The sequence below is a fragment of the Mesoplodon mirus genome (assembly GCF_964341445.2).
Source record: "Mesoplodon mirus genome assembly, chromosome: 5".
Taxonomy (NCBI): Eukaryota; Metazoa; Chordata; class Mammalia; order Artiodactyla; family Ziphiidae; genus Mesoplodon; species Mesoplodon mirus.
In genome coordinates, this window is record NC_138980.1 from 95333218 (window position 1) to 95353900 (window position 20683).

General features: G+C 33.5%; 1 protein-coding gene across 4 annotated transcripts in view; it reads right to left on the reverse strand.

Annotated features, from left to right (window-relative positions):
• The window catches only part of FER (FER tyrosine kinase), a 479199-nt gene that overhangs the window by 220200 nt on the left and 238316 nt on the right, over positions 1–20683 (reverse strand). For all 4 annotated transcript variants that reach the window (XM_082623771.1, XM_082623772.1, XM_082623769.1 and 1 more), the window contains one exon: positions 13182–13304. In XM_082623771.1, the coding sequence (XP_082479897.1) occupies positions 13182–13304 (123 nt within the window). The remainder of the gene's footprint in view (positions 1–13181; positions 13305–20683) is intronic.

The following is a 20683-nucleotide window of genomic DNA, read 5'->3' on the forward strand; positions in this document are numbered from 1 at the left end:
AATCCCTACAATTCTCCCAGTCTGGATCTTTTCTAGTTTCATTGCTCCTTTCTTGAAGGTGGCTACTAGAATTATAGTCTAAGTCATCTAGGTGCTGAACAAAGGCACTGGAACCATAGGCACTGAACAAAGATCAGACTATCACCCATTTTATTAATTATAACATTTTCATTAATGCCCAGAAGTTTTAGGACAGCTTGTATACAACTGCATCTATGAGTTCATGTTATCCTATGTTTTTTAAATTATTCTTTCAAGTCATATCTATTTAGCACCTTTTGTGTGCCACCATTAAACAAGGCTCAAGGAAGACAAAAGTGAATTAATACAGTCCATGACTTCACAGATCCACAACTTGAAGTAAACAAAAATTAGAATAATTTTAATACTATGAAATAAGTGATATAATTATGGCTTGTGCAGAATTCTATGGAAGTACAGGGAAAGGAGAATCTAATTTGAACCGAATTTGAACCGGTGGGGCTAAGAAAGACTTTAGACAGGAAATGACACACAAAATATTACATCCCAGGAAAAGACAGCAGCATTACAGAGATTGAAAATTGTGAAACAGCAGATCCCATTCTGAGAAGTGAAAGGGATTTTGGCAAGCTGCAACTTCAGACATGTGAAGGACTGGTGGGAAAAACGGCTGAAAGGAGCTAGATGGCAAAATGTTCTTGAATGCTAGAATGCTTCAACCTGAGCAACAGGAAACAAAGATTCCTTAAGAGTATTTGAAGCATCTCCCAGACCTGATCAGTTACTACATAGACATCCCAGACATCTAAGCCTGGCAATAGGGCAAATGATTAGCAAGCATGAGAAGCAAGGGACTCTTTACAAGTGTCTTCAGACGCATTTCGGTGTTGGCCTCAGCTGAGGTAGCAGCAGCAAGGAGCAATACAAGAGGTAACAGACTGGAAAGCCATTCATGAGGCAAAAGTTTCAGGAATTCATGACTCATTAACTGTGAAGACTGAGGATTATATGAATAATCCAGTATTTTTTTTATATCTTACATGCCTAAATGGATGGTGTTAACAAAACCAAGATTGAGAAACATGGCCACGGGGGGAATGAAGGAAAGAATTAGCATGAGTTCATGTTTGTATATGTTGACTTTGAGGTTCTATATTCTTATATATGCATTCCAAAGGGACAGCAAAAGGAAAGGGGAAAAAAAAAGAGGCAAGGAAGAAGGGCTAAATTGGGCAGATGAACAAGGATCCAATTAGGGAAAATCCTGAATGGACTAATAACCCTGCATTGATTCACAAAAGCAAAAAAAGTATCATAGATTTTTTTTTTTTTTTTTTTTTTTTTTTTTTTTGCGGTACAAGGGCCTCTCATTGTCGTGGCCTCTCCAGTTGCGGAGCACAGGCTCTGGACGCACAGGCTCAGCGGCCATGGCTCACGGGCCCAGCCGCTCCGCGGCATGTGGGATCTTCCCGGACCGGGGCACGAACCCGTGTCCCCTGCATCGGCAGGCGGACTCTCAACCACTGCACCACCAGGGAAGCCCAGATTTTTTTTTTTAAACAACTTTATTGGAGTATAATTGTTTTACATTGTTGTGTTAGTTGTTGCTGTATAACAAAGTGAATCAGCTATATGTATACATATATCCTCATATCCCCTCCCTCTTGTGTCTCTCTCCCACCCTCCCTATCCCACCCCTCTAGGTGGTCACAAAGCACTGAGCTGATCTCCCTGTGCTATGCAGCTGCTTCCCACTACCTATCTATTTTACATTTGACAGTGTATATATGTCCATGACACTCTCTCACTTAGTCCCAGCTTACCCTTCCCCCTCCCCGTGTCCTCAAGTCCATTCTCTACATCTGCATCTTTATTCCTGTTCTGCCCCCATGTTCTTCAGAACCTTTTTTTTTTTAAGATTCCATATATATGTGTCAGCATACAGTATTTGTTTTTCTCTTTCTGACTTACTTCACTCTGTATGACAGACTCTAGGTCCATCCACTATGCTCTGTCTGACCCTTCACCCATACACCCTCAGTCATCCTTCACAATTCTTGGAAGCCTTCCTTGAACCATCAAGGTAAGATGCCTTTCTTATGTCCTCTAAAAGACCACATTTCCTCTAGAATAAGATTTATCACCTCAATCAGTACCTAATATAATTTCTATTATAAAATAGGCACTCAATACATATTTACTGAATGCTAATTAAAGAGACAGAGGCATGCTTAAAACCTGTGAATTCCTAGAAAATTCTGACCTATTTACTTCAGATGAACACTGATGACCTTCCAGAAACCCTACATTCAAGATTGCAAGGAGTGAAGGAGTCTTTTAGAAGTTATTCCTAGAGAAGACTTTAAAGACTGTATTGACTCTCTCACAGTTCAGTGTTATGGACAGAAAAAATGATTCTCATGGTCTCCAACTGAAGTGATTTGATTCCAAGGGCAAAAAAAGATATAGATTTATTATTTAAAAGAGATCATAGCACTACTAGAAAGTATAAGTAAAATCATACCTCTTGAGTTCACCATTACAAAATATTTCTAATAATAAAACCATAAAACAGTAAGGGCCATGATTTGAACATGAATGTCTTCATGTTCAGAAGAAATTATAACTGATCTTTGTTGCTCTTGAGTCTATTTCTCATTAAATAGTTATCAATCAAGATCCAAGGATGTCCATGAGATTATAATTTCCCATTATGGGTATTTCTGTTATTAGACCTTATTTTTGGTATAATTTTAATGCATGCCAGTTGTTATATAAATAACAGAAATAAAACCTTAAAGTTTCATTTTCTCTAAGGCTTATATATGAATGAGGCTTTTCATTTTAAAAAATCACTTGAAGATATCTTTTTAATGTCCTTGGTCTTTCTAATTTAAATCCTATTATTTCAGTGTCATTAGAATTCTTAGCATGCATATTTAGTCTCTGTAAAGTAGGATGTGGGACAAATCTTTTGTGGTACAATTAAACTGTCCCCTGAAGGACAACATAGCAGAAGGTGAGCACTAATTTAGTAAAGAAAGATAAATGCTCCTTTTAAAAAGTGAAAACAAGCACTGCCAATTCTTGTATTTCATTTTCACATTTGAAGTGGGTTAAAACAGGACAATAATTTGCATATAAGAAATATTAAATATTACATAAGATTGCTTCACCATTTAAAAGTTAATATCAGAGAGAAATCTCAACAAGTTGTCAAATGAATTTTATGGAACCAATCTTAGTTCATAGTAGTATAAAATACTTATAAACTGAATAAGAGAGCATCAGAAATATTTCCTATCTGTACTTAAAAGTATTTATGAAGTTTGCAAGAGCAACATAACTACATGAAAAACTAACTTCTAATATAAAGCAATAAAAGAAGGAAATGAAAATATGAGAAAAAAGCTATTATACTAAAAGAACTGAAATGGAGTGTGTCATTTCCAAAGAGATCTCATTCATAAATCTAAACCATGCTCCACTTTGGAAACAGTAAAAGCTAACATTCTTATATTATTCTAAAAACAGAGTATTAAGATCTTTAAGTTATAAATTTTTTTCAAATATTATATCAAGCATTTATTAAATACCCAGATTTTCTCAAAAATAATGACAAATATTTAGTGAATTATGCATTATACACTGTGAGATACATAAAGAATGAGTAAAACTATCCTTCTTGCTCTCAAGGAGCTTATCTAATGGGGATGTCAAACTACAAAATGAACAATAACAGCAGACAATAAAGTAAGTACCCTAACTACTGCAAAGTTAGATGTGAGCCCAGAGGAAGAGGATGTTTTTTATGGAATACTCCATGAACATCTATATTAAATAAAGTTGACCATAATAAAATGGAAATTACACATCATCATCAGAGGTTTTCTACCTCAGAAGTTTTTGTGGGCTGCAGGCTGTAGAGGCAGAGATAGGAGAGTAGTAATAAGGATAAGGGGTTGTGTGACTTATGAGACTAAACCAGCATGGAAGCAACATAGCAGAAGGTGAGCACTAATTTAGTAAAGAAAGATAAATGCTTCTTTTAAATGCTTCTCTCTCTGCCATATTCTTCTTATCAATTCACCTCACTCACCCCTTACCACCTCTCATGTGTCCCTCCTATTCTACTGACCACTTCTCTCCTGGCTTGAATTATAGAAGAACCAACATTAAGAACACTCTGTTGGAATGCCTTTGTCTTTTAGTTGGTAGAGACTTATGTTGTCTTCCAGATCTCACTAACTTAAATCCATTGTACTCTGGGGTTTTTAGAACATCAAATATGTTCTCAATGTCTAAGTTCAAGATTTGGAAAGTAAGACAGTAAAAGAGATGGTAAACCTCCAATAAATTATCCAGAAAAGGTAATTTATAAAATTAAAAAAACTCAGTTATTGGCAACATATTGTGGACTTTTTTTTTTCCCATAAGGGCAATATGAGTGAAAACAACACTTCAACAAAACCTCATTCCATGTTAAGGTTTTTTCACTCTGTGTGAAAAACTTAGCTAAATGTTAAATTGTTCAGGTATATAATTAAGAGAGAGATTTGTAAATGTCATAGGCATGATCTTTCAGTTAAACTTTTGATCTCTTGTTTAAACTTTTACTGTATTTAAAGCTAATTTTATTACTACTTTGATCATAAATCTGGATCCTAGAATTTTACTATTCTGTTCAGCAAAACTTGAAAGTAGATAAAAAATTCCAATGCAGAATGTTCTTCATTAAGTTGTATAAAATACAACTTAATATTATGCCCTTGGCTATTATTAAAGGACACTAAAAGCAACAACCTATGAAATCTGTCCGTAAACTTTTGCAGAAATGTTGTTAAGGACACTGTTATATCTAAAATCCCAAGAGACAAATTTCCTTTAGAAGTTATTGGTAGTAAAACTTCACTTTAAACAAATTAATAACCTTCCTCCTCTCTAATCATGAAACTAGTTCACTTTTTCTACAATGGCTTACAGCTAAATTTCAAGCTCAACGTGGAAATTATTATAGGTCTTTAGGAAACTGCATTTTGTATTTTATTTACTGTTGTTAAATTTTCACTATCAATTATTTTTCCATGGTATTGATAATTTGTTTCTATTTATATTTTAATATTATTCACTGAAATATAATTTGGGTATGGCTACACAAGTTCTTTGTGAAACACAGTAAAATCAAAATTGATTTCTTTCTGTTTTTTAAATGTGCTGATAAATACCTTAAATTCTATAAGCAATTAAAAGGCTGGATAGGTTTCAGTAATTTAGTGAGGTATGAGCTATCACCAACTACACTTTAGATGTGCTTAGTTCACATCCAACCCTTGCTTGTAAATCTTCAATGAAATGGCATTTTCCATAGATAAATCCTAATCGTGGTAGTCAAGGCTCTCAAAAATCTGGCTTTAACCCAAACTTTTCAGATTACTCATCTTTTAAATCGTCTGCTTCTGTCAAGGGAACTGATCTTGCCTTCCTTAAAACAAGTCTCAGAATTTCCCAAGTTTTAGATTACTTCCTTACTATAACCCCAAATAATTACCCTAGTCTTTCTGCCTATTCTCAAGACCTACTTCAAGTCTATCTTTCTCTATGAATCATTCCTAGGCCATATGTTTTTCTAAATTCACTTATCACTACTTTAAAAATCCTTTATATAAGTATTTTTCAAACTGAGGTTCATAAAATCAACTCTTTGGATGTAGACTTTAAAGAAATATAATAGAGTGCATCACATTAAGAAACATGAAAAGTTGTTTTGTAAAACTTGTCTCAGTTATAAACACACATACATACCAACGTTTCCAATTTTGTGTGTCCTGGGTCTCAATACAAAATGCAATTTCTTTCTATGCGTTATGGGAAAAAAAGTTTTAGAAACACTGCTTTACAGTATTCTATTAAATATTATCATATAATATGGTTTTAGAAAAATTTTAACATTACAAAAATAATACATTCAATGAAAAAAAAATTTAAACTACACTTAAGCCAAAAAAATACTAGTTTTAAATTTAACCTTTGAAGGGGTAATACACTCACAGTGTTTTTTAAAAGTGAAAAATATCAAATTCAGACTCTAAAAAGTTTCCCTTAACACCTCTATTGCCATTTCAACCTCCTCCCAAAACATGTAATCCCTGTTATATATCAACATCATTATTAGTTTGAGTATATAAAATTTCTTTATCATATAAAAGCAAATTCAGATATATAATCTTTTTTTTTTTTTTTTTTTTTTTTTTTTCGGTACGCGGGCCTCTCACTGCTGTGGCCTCTCCCGTTGCGGAGCACAGGCTCCGGACGCGCAGGCCCAGCGGCCATGGCTCACGGGCCCAGCCGCTCCGCGGCATATGGGATCCTCCCAGACCGGGGCACGAACCCGTATCCCCTGCATCGGCAGGCGGACTCTCAACCACTGCGCCACCAGGGAGGCCCCAGATATATAATCTTATACTCACATGTTTTATATAAAAGAGAACATAATATATACTGTTTTTTAGCTTTATTCCTTTTATTAGCAATATATCTTAGAACTCTCTCCAACCAGTACATAGATGCTTTCTCATTTATGGTATTCCATTGGATGAGGTACCATAATTGATGTAACTAGACTCCTGTTAATGAACATTTAATTATTTCCAATCTCCTGATATTACAAACAATGCTGCAGTGAATAACCTTATACTGATATCATTTCATATATACACAAATATAACTAAAGGATAAATTGTAGAAGTGTTATTGCTAAGTCAAAGGTATATACGTTTTATAAATTTTATAGATTCTGCCACATTGCCTTCTACAGAGATTTTTCTAATTTATACCCCCATTGCCAAATTATCTAAGGGTCTTTATCTGCACATCTTTGCCAAGAAAGTGAATTATTAAACTGTGAGTTTATGCCAATCTGATAGGTAAAAAAAAATCTCATTATAGCTTTAATTTTCCTTTATTCTACTGAGTAATGTAATCATCTGTCATATTTTAAAAGCCATTTGTATTTTTAATTTTTGAACTATCCACTCATCCCATTGCCAATTTTGCTATTTGACTGTCTTTATTTTATTAATTTCTAGAGGTTTTTTATATATTAAAGAGATTGTGGTATGTGCCCCTTGTGGTGTGGGTTTTCATGAATAGATTAGCAAGTATTTTAATTTTCTGTTGATCTCTTAAAAAGCAGCTATTATATATATTTTGTTTTCCCTTTTTCTAATTCATTCCTTTATGCTTTTACCTTTGTTAATTTCTTTCTTCTGCTTTCCTTTTATTTAACTGTGGATTTTTCTCCTAATTTTTTGAGTTGGATGCTTAACTCATTTATTTCATTCTTTTTGTTTTGTCGATGTTAAGTTTTTAAGGCTCTGAATTTTCCTCCAAGGGCAGTTTCATCCGCATCACTTAAGCTATATATAAAACTTTATTTTCCCCACACATGTCCTGCATTCATTGATGCAAGCAAGGAATATAGAAATCTAGGGTAAATTCCTCCCTTTCAACAGGTATTTTTGCTGGAGCTTGATAAGATCTACAGCAACTTTGTTCTTTGATCACATCTTTTCTTAACTTTGTGCTACACAACTTCTGCCCAATCTAAGGTGATTTTGGCTACCTAAACATGTACTTTTAAGTCTGTGGATAATATACAGCTCCTAATTTCATGAAAAATGCAGTTTATAGATTTTTTAATTTTGTTGTTGTTGTTCTTTTGTTATTGTTCTATGGTTTCCAACAGGGAACAAGGAAAAAATGTTAAGTTAAGCAACCCTGTTCATACCAGAGATCCTCTTATATATTTTCTTGTATATTTCTACGTTTCCCAGGGTCCATAGATATATAGAAGATTTTGTAAATACTTTAAAATGATGAAATGATACACTTCAGGCAATGTTTGTGCTGTAAATACCAAATCCTATCTTTCAATCTGCATTAAAAAAATTCCAAAGACTTTTCTTTTAACCACTTGGGTGCCATCTGCCTAATCCCGTCATCCTTCATCTATTTATAGGATGGAGAAGAAGAATATTCATATCTCCCAAAAAACCTGGCTCCTCAGACTAAAAATATTATGATATTTGAGAAAGTCTGAGGAAGACTTAAGCATGAAATACCTTTGAGAGATCACATAAGAAGAAACATTAGTGGTCTCCAAGGTCCATTAATTTTTTGAGTCCAACATTGCTCCTCCTCACAATTATCTGCTGGTAAATTTTGAGATAAAAAACTGAAAGTCAGTCTATGTGTTTTATGTTCTATAACAAGGTTCTTTTATTTTATTAAATGGAACAAGCCTAAAATGCAAGTTTAATTTGACTTCCCAAACTATGCTAAATGAAGGCTAAACATTCAAATATTTTCTGTATTTCCCTTAGCACAACATGCTATTATAGTTCTTGTTAGACTAAGTTTCATATGGAATGGCATCATAACTGTCAAGTTCACTGTTACATACTGCTAGAATACCAAAATACAGAAAAAAATTGTTCTTGAACTACTGACGTTACTAAGGCTATAGGTTAAAATTTATGCTAGCTGGGGTTGTAGTAAAAAGATGATGAACAGCACAGAATCATTTTCAGGTCATGACTCTGAAATTTACGAGAAATGTGGCTTAGGTTCATTACAATCTCCAAGTTTCCTCACCTAATAATGGGGATAATAATAATACTCAGTTCACAGTTGTTGAAAATATTTTTAAAATAATAGAAGTGGGGGCTTCCCTGGTGGCGCAGTGGTTGAGAGTCCGCCTGCCGATGCAGGGAACACGGGTTCGTGTCGCGGTCCGGGAAGATGCCACATGCCGCGGAGCAGCTGAGCCCGTGAGCCATGGCCGCTGAGCCTGCGCGTCCGGAGCCTGTGCTCCACAACGGGAGAGGCCACAACAGTGAGAGCCCCACGTACCGCAAAAAACAAAACAAAACAAAACACAATAATAATAATAGAAGTGGAGTGTTATCAACAGACTATACAACTCAATAAATGTATTTTTTTCTTCCTTCACAATTTAAAATCTTCCAAATTTGCCTTCTGTTCTGATATATTTGTCTTGTAAAAAATTTTTTTAAACAGGAAGGTATATGGTATTTTACCGTTTCCAAAATCCACAGAGAAAATTTGACTTTTTCTGAGTTACATCATTTTATAAAAAACCAGTCATCTGGTAAGTACTGGAAGAAGTAACTATACTACTCAAGTATAAAGTAAAATGAATAGACTTTAAGTGATCTGAAACTTTAAAAAAATGAATAGAGTACCTAAATTAAAAGTCGAGCTCTCCTCTCATAAACTGTTCTTTGTTTGCATGTGTTTGATCAAGAATGCTGTTATCAGGAACCTGTCACCTTATGACAAGTTAGTTTCAGTCACAGAAAGATTTACTCTCCTCGTAAAAATCTGTTTCTAATATTCTGGCATGCTATACCAAATTCTGATCAAAAAGCCACAATTATCTGATTTAAGCTGGCAGGCAAGTCATTTGTCTAAGGTTCAACTTAGCAACTCACTCCTAACTTGCCTGAATTTAATCATGAACTTTAACTTCCATTCAGAAAGAAAAAAATTTTTTAAACAGCTAAATCTGAAGAAATATTAAACTTAACAAAGACAAACTTTCAAGGCACCATTTAAATGTTAAAGTTGAACTAGATATCTTCCTTACCTATATCTTACAAAGTCCTATATTTTACCTAAAATCCCAGCTCTGTCACCTGATATTACTGTTTAGTAATTTACCTTTTACAGAGACCTATATTGCTATGTTAATGACTTTTTCAATTTGACATTTTATGGAATCAAAGACTCTTCTTTTCCCTTAAACCCACATCCATGTTCCTTAAAATAAACATTTTTTTTCTCTAAAGTCTCTAAAATCTAGACTCTACAATCTGGACAGATAATGGTTAAGAACACAGGCTCGAATCCCAGCTCTGCCTCTTAAGAGTTGTGTTACCTTGTGCCAAATCCTTTACCATTTAAGCTTCAGTCCCTGATTTGTAATTGAATGGGGTTAATAACAATACTTACTTCATAGGAATATATACAGTTAATGCATATAAAAAGTTTGGAAGTACCTGGCTTCTAGGAATTGGTCAGTAAATTAAATTCTTCAAAAAATCTTTACTGAACACCTACTAGGGGCTAGCACTGTTCTAGGTGCTGCAGATATAGTTGCACTGATTATTAAATGTAATTCTGGCCATTATGGAACTTACATTTCTCTTGGGGGAGACAGACAACTAAAAATACATCATACAATATAATGTCAGGTAAACATAACCATAACAAAGAGAAATTAAGAAGAGGGGAACATAAGGAGGTAAGGTGTTATTTCACACATGGTAGTCAGAAAAGGCCTCTCTGATGAAATGACATTTGAACAGAGACTGAACTAAATAAAGAACAGGCCCTGTGCATCCCAAAGTGTTTCCTAATTATAAAGATGATGATTATGGGTGATCAATAACCCGTGTACAACATGACCTTCACTCCCATATCTTTACACAGGCTTTGGGAGGTAGTGCAGGAGAAATCAGCCAGTGGAGGGTGGGCATGAGTGGGTAGGGAACTCATTAGCTTTATTATCATGAGAAAGTTAAATACTTTCTCTAATTTAGATTGCCTAGTTTCCTGTACCTCTGGAGATAAGAAAGAGACTACCTTGGCCACTGTGTCCTCTAGTTAGGCATATGATGTTATACATACATTCTCATGGGTAAGAGAGAAATAAATGGAGAGAGAGAATTAAGTTACTATAAACAGAAATCATATTGAGACCAAAATAGCATTCTTTATGTAGGCTAAAAATGAAGTCTGGCAAGATGGAAATTAGATGTTTTACAGCACATTATATGGTCAAAGACATTAACTTCTTACACAAATTAAATCAAGAAAGAGATTCCAGTTATAAGAGTACAAATACTTCCCAAAGAAAGATACATAACAGATAATACCATCATAAAAAAATCCATATCAATTTGTTCTCCACTCATAATTGAAAATTATTTACTTTCACAACCTCTGCTTTGTGATTTTCTTTTAAAAGAGTGATATGATTCTTTAAATCAAATGCATAACAATATTTACTACACACTGAGATAATTACTTGCATATTTCAAATATCAGTACTATAGATCAGGTTAATAGCTAGATTAACTTCGAATTTCTACCTCATAAAACAATCATATGTAGCCCCTTAATCTTCTATAGCTTTCAGTTTAGTTATTTTCATAGATAGTGCTATAAAATGATGGGAAATTCAGCTCCACAGCCAGTGCTGAGGGGTTGGGAGAAAGAGAATAATTGGCTATGTAACAGTCCAGAGAATCTACTCCATTTATCTAAGCTCATTTCATGGACAATTTTATATTATGAGGGATATAGCTTTATTTGCAATTATATGCTCCTACCCAAGCCCAGATGAGCATTTTTATGTGCCTCTTTTATGGCTTTGATCTCTCAGTTTAGACCTGGCTAAGCAAGGAGACAATGCAAATATTAGGTTGGCTTGTGAAATGAGACGTCACTATCTCTGAAAACTCAGGTGTATCTCATTAACCTAACACGGTAAAAAGTATCTTCACTGCAGTGAACTTTACTTCATATTGGGATATACTGGAATTGAGTTCATACTTTCATATGTAAAATTAAGTATACAAAACTCCTGTCACTTAAAATGCTGGAGGAAGGGCAGTGGTGAAGAGATGTCAAAGGACCCCCAGATTTATTGTTTGAGCAGCTGGGTATTTGGTGGTACCACTTATTAAAAAGGAAGAACAAATTTTGTACTTAAAAGTGATAAACTCAGTTTTAGGTGAAAAGTAGAAAATTTTTAGATGTAGGAAAGATATATATCTGAGCTGGAAATATAAATTTGCAAGTCACTGATGTATTAATAGTAAATGAAGCCATGAGAATAGATGACCTTAACTAAAAAAAAAGAACTCTTAGAATTCTGTAAAACAACAGCACTTATTCGTTGATGAAAGAGAAAACATTAATAGACCTTTTTTTTTTTTTTACTAGAGATAAAATATGACAACCTGTTCCAGACTAAAGGAGAATTTTTATAGGGTTTTTTTTGCAATTAAACATAAAAAAAAAGTGACTGGAAAAATATGAACAAAGAATGACCCCATCTCATAATTCTAGAAAATTATGCAAGAAGGACAATTCCTTAGCCACAGAATTAATATTTAGCAACTGACTGTTAAAATCTTCTGTGAGCAGAATGTTAAAACTCAGCCCCTCAATAAAGACTGAGTAATATAATACAAGTACAAATACAGACACTATGTTCCAGACTAAGGGAAATATAACAATTGTTTTTTAAGTTTTAAATTTTAAGTTTTTTAAATTTTAGGTGAATTTGGATTATATACTAGCATTCTTGGGAATAACACTTGCTTCATATTAAAAGTCATCCCTAGATATGTAAACCTCAAATCAGCAAATATTAACCTACCAGGTTTTATGACTTTCCTATTTCTACACTGTTCTTCACATGAGACGGCCCCCAAAGGAAAGGGACTTTTGTTGACCCCAACCCAATTCCTGGAACATTAAAAGTGCTCAGAAGTTAAACCAGCTCCATTGTTCCTCCCAGGCCAGGCCCCACAGGTTTTACCTTAAAAACACAAACCTGCCTCATACCCATTCCCTACCTCGCAAATCTCTTAAAGCTCATGAAAGCAATCTGTTCTGTTATATATGTTAGAGGTAAAAATGACCTAGAACAATCTCTCACCCAGCTACCTGGTTGTACATAGTGAAGTTATGATTTACTGCCTTTGTGAAGAGTAGTGTAGTTTTAAAAAATTCCAGTGTCTTATAATATATTGTAACCTTAATGCCCAAAATTAAAATTCTAATTTACTCTTGATTGCTGGACATTTTCTTTGACTTCTACATCTCAGAATCTTTTATAAACTGAGCCTTTAAAGTCTGAACCTTATAGTGTGAAGGAAGGCCTCCAGTGTTTCAAGAAAAACTGGGAAGGAAAAAGAAAAAAACCAGGCCATTTGCAAACACTGAATAAAAAGGTAACCTATCTCCCATGTTAATAAAACCAAGGAAATTCCATGTTTTGACTATAATTGTTTCCAAACTTCTATAAATAATCTAAGAACTTTATTTACTGTGGGGAATAACTCACAAAGCAGTCTCAAAAAAAAAAGGTGAATATATGCACCTACCTTAGGAATAGGATTCAGCAGAACTACACCTGATTTCTTAGTGATGACCTGTTTTGTTGTATAGTGATGGTCTATAAGTTGAGGGATATTTGAAAACCCAGTGCCTTCAAAGCGATACATGTTCTGGAGAAAGGACAATAAAGTAGAATAAATATGAAGACATTGCTTCAGCAACATTACGTTCATCAGTAAAGTTCCATTTAAGAAAAACTATTATTGCACAACAATGTGAAGATACTGAGCACTACTGAACCATTATACACTTAAAAATGGTTACGATGGTAAAAATAAAAATAAATAAATAAAATTCCAACATGCTAAAAAAATTTACCTTTGCATCAAGAAATTAATGTTCATAATGACTAAATATAATTCAGATTGTTAAAAAAGAAAAAAGAAAAACTTACAGACCTGGAATGCATTTTGCTAAAATAATAACCAAAGGAAATAAAGCAAGGGATACATTTAAGTTAAGGAACAAGAAATATGTGTATATATGTTTGCTTATAGGTTCCATTTGATAAAATTTTCAAGATCAAAAATAATGTCAAAAGGTTGAGGAAGTATATCCAATATAATAATAAGTATTTTAAGAATACCTCTGATGATCATTTATTTCCCTTTTATCAGTACAGTATTGATTGGTTTTTCTACACTGGTTTTTTTACACATGTATTATTCTTTCACCAAAACCACACAGTCATTCACATTCACTTACATTTGATAAAGAAATAAAATGCAGCAGACACAAAACTGCATATATCAGCATAGTCAAATCGTAGCACTTTTTGATTTCAAAACATCAAGTTAGTAACATTTTGCCAAACTCTGTCAAGACCCCTTTTCTCTGTCTTCATATTTCAAACAGGCATGTAGGTCAGTAATCATAGGGATGAATTGATGGCAATAAGTTTAGCAAAGAAAAAATATCTTATTGGGCCTATTTTTCAATGCAATAAGTGTTACAATACAGCATGATGTAATAAAGGCTTCCATTTGATTGTTCACAAAGAATTCACCTGTATATATATATGGGTGATATGTACAAATACAGATACAAACGTGCTGCATTTTTAGAAAACTCTATGCTAAGAAATAAGAAATTTCAAAACTCTCTAAATTTGGATACTATTTACATTACCGGAAGATTATTTTCCCAGTTAAAGGATAAAAAACACAAAGTTCCTTTTCCATAATATAAAATTAGATTCAATTTACCAGAATCTAATTTATATACAACTTTTTAAATGAATATTTCCATTTCATCAAGTGAGGAACAAACATGCATTAGCTTACTTTAACACTTAACTATATAGTTCAACTCAAGGCAGTTTGTGTTAGGGTCAATTCAAGGCAGTTGTTAATAAACTGACTAAAGAATTGTTGCATACAACAGCCAGACCTGCTATGATATATTAGTAAAGATACTTAAGAATATTTCACACTAAGGACAGTAGTCTATTACTAGATGTGCAATGCACTGAGCAATTTCTCTCAATGCCTCAGTTTATTTCAAAACAGAAATAATATTTGGATGTCCTCACAGAAAAAGTGAGGCCTGAACAAGTATTAACATGCAAACCACTGCTTAGTATACAGTACATGGTACACACTCAATTATTAAGTCATCATACAAATAATAAACCTTGGATTACAAAAATAATTCCAAATCTGGATATATGATAAGAAACATTTTCAAAGGATGCTTAAAAGTGTAAATTACATGTTCTCAAGGAATAATGATTATCTGTAAATAACCAAATATCCTAGAAGGCATTCTTATATGAAAATAAGACACGAAGAAAGGTAAAATATTATAGATGTGTAACATGTAATAATAACAGTAATATCTGAACCAAATATACGGTCTTGTATACTTGAAAGTTCCTAAGAGTAGATATTAAGCATTCCCACACACACACAAAAAAAAGAGTTAATTACGTGGGATGATGATGTGTTAATTACCTTGATCTTGGCAATCATTCTACAATGTGTACCAAATCATCATGTTGTACACTTTAAATATATACAATTATATTTGCTTATTATTCCTCAATGAAGTATGTGTGTGTGTGTGTATATATGTATGTGTGTATATATATATACACACACACACACATACACACACACTGTTTCTCCCTTTGTCTTTCTTCAGTCTCTTAATAAAGAGCCAGGAAATCCTCTTATAATAGACCATTCCATTATTTCGCACAAAATTTTTACCTCCCTCAGAATAAAAGCCTAAGTCTTTACCATGGTCTTTAGGGCCCTCTAATCTGTCCTCTATCATCTCTCTCACCTCATCTCTTACCAAATCCCCCATCCCCCCTCACTCCCCTCCAGCCACACTCATTTTCTTCTTGTTTTATAAACACACTACACACATTCACTCCTCAGGGAGTTTACACTTGCTGCTTGAAATAGTTCCTTGGATGGCCGTTTGGGTAATGGCTCCCTTACTTCCTTCTAGTCTTTCATCAAATGTCATATTTTCAGTGAGGTCTACTCAAGCCATCCAATATCCATTTTCTCACCCCAACTAAATTTCTTACCTCCTTTTCCTTACTAAATTTTTCTCCTTAGAATTTATCACTATCTAACATCACATATATTTTACTTCTGTATCTTATTTATTGCCTATCTCCTCCTCTAGAATATAAGCTCATGAGATGATAAATTTTTATCTTTGTTTTGTTCATCAGAGTATCCCTCTGGTCAAGAACAGTGCCTGGCATATATTGCCTGGATAAATAAGTGTGTGAAATAAATGAAATGCAATGCATATAAAATGACTATAAAGTTAGACAACTTAACATACAAATGAATACTGGAAAGTTCACACACTCACACAAACTCAAGATGTCCCTGTAGAATGTTTAATAAAAAGTAAGTAATGAGATGAAGTTCACACAGAATGAAATTTTAAAATCAGCCACTAGTGTCATAAAGCCTTATATAAATTTCTAATATACCTCTTATAACTAGAGAAATAGAGAATAAAATAATAGGAATTTTCAGTTTCCCTTTCTTAAGAACATATCTAGTTTTTAATCTAAAGGTAGCTTTCTGCCATTGGCGCAGTAATCATGATGAACTAATACAGTGAGTAATACAAGCAGCAGTACTTCCTTCATGGGCTAATATGAGAAACTGATTCCTAGCAAGTATTTGTTTAAAACAATTCCTCTGACATCAGTGAAGTTCTGAGTCCTAACAGAGTGCAAAACCAATTAACTCACTTCCTTAAAGATGAAGATAATGTAATGATTCTAAAAATGATGTTATGGCTGTTTGCTTATAAAGTTCACCTAAGCAACTAAGGTCAAGAATAATACATTCACGGAACCCTCATGCACTGCTGGTGGGAATGTAAATTGGTGCAGCCACTATGGAAAAAAGTTTGGAGTTTCCTCAAAAAACGAAAAAGAGAACTACCATATGATGCAGCAATTCAACTTCTTGGTATTTTTCTGAAGAAAATAAAAACAGTAATTAGAAAAGATACATGCACCCCTATGTTTACTACAGCATTATTTACAATAACCAAGATATGGAAGAGACCTAAGTGTTCATCAACAGATGAATGGATAAAGAAGAATGCATAAAAAACAAGATACACACACACACAATGCAATATTACTCAGCCATAAAAAAGAATGAAACCTTGCCATTTGCGACAACATGGATGGATTTGGTATCATGCTAAGTGAAATAAGTCAGAGAAAGACAAATATTATATGTGGAATCTAAAAAACAAAACAAACAAGCATAACAAAATAGAAACAGACTCATAGATACAGGGAAGAAATTGGTGGTTGCCAGGGGGGAAGAGGGTAGAGGGATGAAAGAAATAGGTAAGGGAGATTAAGAGGTACATATTTCCAGCTAAACAACAAATAAGTCATGAGGATGTATTGTACAGGATAGGGAATATAGTCAATAATATTGTAATAACTTTGTATAGTGACAGATGTTAACGACTTATGGTGATCATTTTGTAGTGTACACAAATATCAAATTACTATGATGTACACCTGGAACAAATGTAATATTAGAAGTCAACTGTACTACAATTAAGAAAAAAAAAGAATACATTCACCAAAAATGTTGAGGACTTGTTTCTTGATACATTCAAAATTCTGAATATTACATTTGACTTTGTACAAATCTGTGTAAATTTCTTATAGTTCAGATGACCTGAGGTCGGGTTCACATATAGAGAATTCTTTTTAAAGTTTTTCTACATGGCTTTACTAATAATGTGACAGAGAGAATCCACATTAACTTTCAAATAAGAGATTTCTCTTTGGAGCTACTAATGATCTCTTATGTGAATTCCAAAAGAAGCAATAAAAAATAGTAGTAAAAAATAAATTTCTACAAATTCCTACAAAGATCATTTTGTTGATAGTCATTTGTATTACATTTTTAAAAACCATGTAATATGTCATTAAAAAATAAGAAGTATAAATAAAAAATATGTTATGAATCAATCTTTGTAAAATAAGAATTACATAGTTGCACATAATTAAAATATATTTTTAAGATCTCAAAGAATATACAGTGAGCCCGTAAGGGGGTATTAACTGTGAAGCACATGTTCCATGATACATATTTCTGAATTTTTACTAAGAGTATGCATTATTTTTGTTTTTAAAACATTCACTATATCTAGTGATAAATCCTGATTTATCACTGTGCTACTTAAGAATCAATCATGCATATAGATGAAAAACAATAAAAAGTAGAATCAGATTTTGTTGCTACACATATTTCCAGAGGACTATTATTATGCAAGGAAGTCAGACAGAACAGAATAAGCACACAAAATAAGAAGGGGATTCAATGAATGTGTAATTTGAAATATTATGCCTGAGTAGATCTCCTGAAAAACCATCAAGGATAAGCACACATAAGAAAAAAATAAAAAGGAAAGAGGGAAAATCATTTCTGAAAGAGGCCAAGATGAATAAGCTGAATAAAAACAAAAGGCTAGAACACTCCTTTTTTGGGTAATACCCAATAATAAAAATGTAAAACATAAATTTTAGCTTTCTCAAATAGAAGAAGCACATTGACTAGTTATATTACTAGTTAAACCAGTAAACAGGAAGGATTGTTGGGGAATCTGAGGAATAAAATTAATAAGATTTTGGTAAGGCTTTTCCTAGTTAACTTTTTATTCATTCTTCAGATGTTGTCTCAAACGTAACTTCCTTAAGTTTTCCAGTTAAAAGTGTTCATAGCACTGTGTATCTTTACAGCACTTAATAGAGTTTATAATTACATATATTGCATGTGATTTACGAATGACCGTGAGGCTCCCCACTAGACTGTAAGCTCCAGCATTATATCTCTGGGTCTTAAAAGTACTCACTCAATTAGTATTTCCTGGAAACTAATTAATAAGGTCTTGGAATGGCTTTGCTTTATTGTAAGAGGGAAGTCTCCTAGGTCCCTAATTGTGTGTCTGGGGCACAGAAAATGATATCTTATGCTGATTTCATTTTGACTTCAAGGAACGTATTGCCTTCTCTTGAATCTTTGAATGGCTGGAGTAAAACAGTTAAAATAATCTTAAGTGTACAAGGATAAGAACACAAACTTGGAATTGTCATACAAACAAGTTTTGGGTCTGTATATCCTTTCACTTAGTCTTTCTTAAGATCCACAGTATGAATTTAAAAGGTAGTTCAAAGTGCCTAGAGATTGTGGCAAAAAAAAACAAAGTAAACCTGTCTGGTACATTCAGAGACTACATCCATTACTTTAAAGTGAAACTCAGCACATGATACACATCCAATAGATATCTGTTGAATGAACTGATGATACAATACACTGAGCTACCCAATTTCACATAGTAACTACTCACAGCCTCCACTTCTGTGCTATTTTTGTTTTACTGGCCCGTATCCCTGGACTCTATAGAATACTTGCTCAATTAGTATTTTTTGATTGAAATGAATGAAGAAATAAAAAAAGAATGATATGCCATTACGTAGAGGATGTTCCCCCAGGTTTTATTTTAAAATATTTACTATGTTGTGATTTTTCAATTCATCACCAGATGTTAATTCAAATGTTTGGCTCAATTATCCTTAAATCTGCATCTTTAATGTTTCTCTGTTCATGAATTCTACTAATGTCTCACCTAGCAGGTCTTAAGCTCACCGAGCAGCAGGCCATACATTTTCAGTTTCACCTCCCTACACTGCATAACATGATACTCTGCCAAAATGTGTTTTTAGCAAATATGTGTTAGATAAATAAAATTAGAGAAATATGAATTGGTATTTTCCTATTAATAATAGCACAAAAAGTTTTTTTCTGAAGTACTTTGTTTTATCACTTCTTTTTGTTTATCTTATACAAAAGCAAGGATTTGATTATATATTAACTTATCAAATGAGACAATGCTATTTGAATCTCTATGAAAATCTGTTAATATTTATGACAAAAGATAAACAGTTTTAGGTACAAACTCTAACTGTGGCTTTACATCAAGCACCATATACAGGTTAGTAACTATGGAATAAGTCAGTAAATAACACTAGAATTAAACTGAGATTCAGATACTTAGCTATGCTTAATATATCTGGCTTTTATGAAATTAATGTAATTAGTGTCCAATAAAAAGTACAGTTCTCCTTGCTTGAACTAGCTAAAACAACAGATATTCTCTGCTAGAGTAGTAAAAAATGTAAAAATCTAAAGTATCTGCATCCATCTTTTTTTCTTTTTTTTTTTTTTTTTTTTTTTTTGCGGTACGCGGGCCTCTCACCGCCGTGGCCTCCCCCGCTGCGGAGCACAGGCTCCGGACGCGCAGGCTCCGCGGCCACGGCTCACGGGCCCAGCCGCTCCGCGGCACATGGGATCCTCCCAGACCGGGGCACGAACCCGCATCCCCCGCATCGGCAGGCGGACTCCCAACCACTGCGCCACCAGGGAAGCCCTCTGCATCCATCTTGATCAGTCTTAATGTTCACAGCATGCAGAGTTTCACACCATGTTAAAAAAATAACTGTGATATGCATACAAAAATAAAGCTTCAAAATAATCAAAATAACTGTCAAACTAGACTCTAGTTGACAGAGATAATGTTGCTAAAAATAACGTTATTTGTGATCAATGAATACCTCAAACTTAAACATATAAATTCTAAAACAATACTTTCATTACTATTTAAATTTCACAAATAAATCTCAATAGGAACCAAAAAGAAAATTTTTAAGTTAACTTTTCCAATTACACTGATATTTCATACAAAGTACATTTGCATGTTTTTCCAAGTAAAGTGTTCAAACAATGGTAAAAATGCCTAATGATTTGCATAGCACTTCACACATTACAAAGAATATATTCACTGTCTGACTCTCACAATCAGTGTATCAGCTATTACCCCCAATTACTTCCCAAACCAGAGCTTGTAAAGTATAGATCTGGGCCTGAAACCCAAGTTTTCATTGATTACTATGTGACTTTTTTTCCACAAAATCCTATAT